This window comes from Olea europaea, unplaced genomic scaffold, assembly GCF_002742605.1.
Source record: "Olea europaea var. sylvestris unplaced genomic scaffold, O_europaea_v1 scaffold10528, whole genome shotgun sequence".
Classification (NCBI taxonomy): domain Eukaryota; kingdom Viridiplantae; phylum Streptophyta; class Magnoliopsida; order Lamiales; family Oleaceae; genus Olea; species Olea europaea.
Genome location: NW_019227871.1, coordinates 1 through 4,281, shown reverse-complemented (window position 1 = coordinate 4,281; position 4,281 = coordinate 1). Strand labels below are relative to the sequence as shown.

At 37.7% G+C, this 4,281-nt stretch overlaps 1 protein-coding gene across 1 annotated transcript; it reads left to right on the top strand.

Moving 5' to 3' along the window:
- The first annotated feature begins 1,279 nt into the window (after positions 1 to 1,279).
- On the top strand, positions 1,280 to 3,335 carry LOC111372934 (probable (S)-N-methylcoclaurine 3'-hydroxylase isozyme 2). The gene is made up of 2 exons (XM_022995362.1): positions 1,280 to 2,197; positions 2,529 to 3,335. The coding sequence occupies exons 1-2, from the start codon at positions 1,295 to 1,297 to the stop codon at positions 3,123 to 3,125; spliced, it is 1,500 nt and encodes a 499-aa protein (XP_022851130.1). The 5' UTR covers positions 1,280 to 1,294; the 3' UTR covers positions 3,126 to 3,335.
- Positions 3,336 to 4,281: the final 946 nt, after the last annotated feature.

Sequence of the window (4,281 nt, the reverse complement as noted above, 5' to 3'; positions counted from 1 at the left end):
TAGTTTTAAAGGAGAAAAAAAATAAAAAAATCGAGCATGCTCGGCTCTGCCCGTAAAAGTCCGAGCCAAAAGCTCGGGTCAAGCGAAAATTTTTTGGCCGAGCTTTTGGCTCGAGCTTGTAAAAAAGCTCAACCATTTTAATCAAACCGAGCTCGAGCCTAAAATTTTAGGTTCGACTCGACTCAACTCGTTGATATCCCTGGGGGGTGATTAGAAATTTTAGGGGGCAAACTTGACATTTTAGGACTCTACTTGGTCGAGATTAATCTTGCCTAAACACCTTTGATTTTCTATTGTCCAATTTCCTTTTCACCTTACTGATGCAATTAAGTCTCATTATATAATACTTCCTCTTCTCCGAGTTCTTACTATTCATCTTTGTTCTTCCTCCTAACCCGTTCTCTTAGCTCTCACTTCCTCTCGGTGCATCTTTTCAGGCATGTAGGTTGATTGACCTACCTCTATACAAATGGAAACACAATCTCCCTCTCCCCTTTTTTTTTTTTTTTTTTTTTTTTTTTTTTCTCATTGTAGTCCTTATCCGCTAAGTTAGGTCTTGTTTTCCCATCTAGCATCGAAACAATATTAAAATTTGAAGGTTTCATTTTATAATTTATTTAGCTATTTATACTAGACACGATGGTGAGAGTGGTTTACTAAACATGGATCTTCTTAGTCAAGCACGTTACGTCAATTTAGAAATAATAAAAAGATTTGTTTTATGTAATCAAGAAATATTGAAAGGGATGGGCCCAAAATTGCACTCAACATTACGGATAAACATGAAAGATTTTTCGTTGCGTCCAAAAACTCCTAGTCACAATATGTTTTAGCTTTTTTTTTTTTTTTTTTTTTTTTTTTTTTTTTTTTTTTTTTTTGTTGGAAGTTACGATACATTTATTATGAAGAAATTTTCAGGTGTGGCAATTTTTAGCTGTTTATTCTACTGGATAAGTGAGGTTAAATTAATTATGAAGAAATTCTTAAAAATTTCTGTTTAATGGTATCTCGTCTATCATATAATTGATCACTTAGCTGACCAAATCTAAGGCCTCCAATAATTAGAATCAACTTGTAAACACATTTTTAGCTTTTAACATCTCAAGCAGGAAATAAAATTATTTTCCTTGTAACCCACTACATTTTACTATGTCCCACTTTCCTCTTTTTCTTGTCTAATAATACAAAATCATGGCCCAGTTAAGCAGTAAAATTTTTGGTAATCATAATTAACAAAATAATTGCAATGAACAAGTCAACTCAGGCATATATTCAATGCTTTCTTGCTATAAAAATGGCTTATTTTCAACAGAATTGCTTAAGCTTAATTTCCATGGAAGAAGACTATTTTTTCATGCTTTCATTTCTTGTCTTGCCTTTTCTGTATTTGATTTACAAGATTTTCAATTCATACAATCCACCACTTCCTCCAGGGCCAATTCCATGGCCAGTTTTAGGCAACTTATATTACATAAAAACAATGGATCATGTCAGATTAGCCAATCTTGCGACAAAGCACGGCCCCTTGATGTTGCTTAGAGAAGGACTGCAGTATCTGGTTATTGGATCATCATCAACTGCTGCTATAGAAATCCTCAAGACGAAGGATCGAGTATTTTCTGCGCGAGCGGTTCCGAATGCTGTGCCGTTGACGAGGTCAGAGATCGACCAGTTATCGGTCTGGGCAGACGCTTCATGCGAGAACTTTAAAAATATACGAACAATGTGTCGAGCCGAGCTTTTTTCAAGTAAAGCATTGGAGTCGCAAGAAGTTTTGAGGGATAAGAAAATAATGGAGATGGTGGAGTTTTTTAGGGCAAAGGATGGTTTGGTGGTGAATTTTGATAAATGTGTTTATGCAACTGTTGTTAACATGTTCACTAATGCTTTCTTTTCAAGAGATTTGGTTAGGCTGGAGGAAGAGGGTTCGGATAATCCTGTGAAAGGTCTTCTAAGAGGGATTATTGGAGCAATCGGAGCTCCAAATTTGTCGGATGCCTATCCATTTTTGAGCAAGTTGGATCTTCAAGGTATGAGAAAGAAACATAGAGAGCTGTCGATGAGGGTTCATGCCCTGTGGGAGCCTATTGTTAAAGAAAGGAGGAAAAGGAGACGGGGCGGTTTGAGCCATCAAGATTTCTTGGATACGCTTCTCAACAATGGTTTCACCGATTATCAAATCCACAAATTACTCGAGGTTCATTCTTTCACCTTCCCCCCAAACCCCTTCCAGGTCCCTAGTTGAACAGCCTATAACCATGACATCAGAGTAGGCAAAGGTGTTTGAGTTCAAATCTCATTCTTACTTATTTATGAAAATTGTATAAGGTTTTTTCATTATGCACAAGGAGAAGCGTGTTGAAAGCCTCACTGTAACAGTTTAAACTTTCCAAGAGAGATCATTCAATACACCTACCACACCAAACCCCCACAAAATCCAAAAGCAAAACAAAGCTTCATTATTCGTAAAGCCTCATTTTTTTCATCTTATTGGCTTGTAGTTCATTCTTCTTATTTCAATGTGACAGGAGTTGGTTACAGCTGGCATAGATACTACTACCTCGACAATCAACAGGACAATTGTAGAACTTATAAACAATCCAGAGTCCATGAAGAAACTTCAAGAAGAGCTGGATACAGAATTCAATCAAGATTTGCTAAAAACGTCGAATTTAGCACAGTTACCTTATCTTCAAGCCTGTGTTAAAGAAACCTTGAGGTTGCACCCTCCTGCACCACTGATGCTTTCTCATCGAGCACTTGAAACCTGTCAAGTGATGAATTACACCGTTCCTAAAAATGCTCGAGTACTCGTAAATGTTTGGGCAATCGGACGAGATCCATCTACATGGGACATGCCATCAGAATATAGGCCAAACAGATTTCTCAACTCAGCTTTGGATTTTAAAGGGAATGATTTCGAGTTCTTACCTTTTGGTGCAGGAAGGAGAATCTGCCCGGGTCTACCCATGGCTACCAAAATTGTTCCAGCAGTTATTGCTTCGTTGGTTTATTTTCTCAACTGGTCTCTTCCACAGGGAAATGATCCTGCCATATACGAGAAGCTTCGAGCAACTTCGGATCTGATAGAACCTCTGCTCCTTATCCCCAAATCTAGAAAATGATGATAATTTGTATGGCTAAGTTCTCTGTAATATTCAACATGAAGAAGGCATTTAATCATAAGTATCCTATCATTAAATCCATGAGAGACCATTCCCTAAAAGGCTACTTGTAAAAAAATTATTGTATTAAAGCATGATCATTGTCGAAACTTTTACATACACCGCATGTAAAATGCAGATAAGACAATGAAAATCATGATTATTTATGAATATTCTTCTGACCTGACTGGATACTAATAATCAAAGCAAAAAGACATATATGATTGAATAACAGATAAAACAATGAACTCCAGATTACATAAATGATCACAATATAGTTTGAAACTCCTAGCCAACAACAAATCTTATCTGCACAATAGGCAAGGAGCTTGAGGAGGGAATGGGATAAAGGGGAGGAGCCATGTGGAGAAACAAGCTCTCCCAGTCTAGCTAGACGATGGTTGACGGTAACAATATTTTTTGAGCCAATCTCTTTAATAAAAGCCTTAAGTAAGCTCTTCAGCTCAATATCATCGTACTCTGTGGGGTTATTTTCTCCATTATGCTCAGCTACAGTAACCTCGGCATTTTCACTTGAATTAGGTAGCCTAGAAACGGAATGAATTGGAAGTGAACGATGCACTAATTAATAAGAGACTCTCTCTTGACCTGACTTTCCCTGTTGGCGCTGACAAGACATTTTCGTGCAAATATAGGCCGGCCGTACTTGTGATGGTTCCCAAGGATCCAACATGACCACATTCTTGAAAAAGAGCAGGAAGCGGAACTAGACATTCTCAATGATTCCATTGCTAAAAAAAAAAAAAAATGGTTTTCTGTCTACAAGCTCTTCCGATTCCCCTACTTGACCTGATTCAATCCCTTAAAATGGACAAGAGGAATTCCTCGCCGAATGGAATGTAGCAACTAACTACTAGCTTCTCCATCCAACACCATGTTCAATGAAGGAACAAGCCTGCAAAATGCTTCACCAAGTAAAAGATGGTTTCCTCCTGCTTCTAGAAAAGAGCAAGAACAACTGAAATACGGTGAAAGGCATATATTTGACCGGTCCTCTTTCATCAAATACCAGCTCATCCAAGTTATGCCCCGGAGAACGCGATGATCATAGAAAAGGCAATATTTTCTCATGCATTTTCAACAACACGTTCACGAA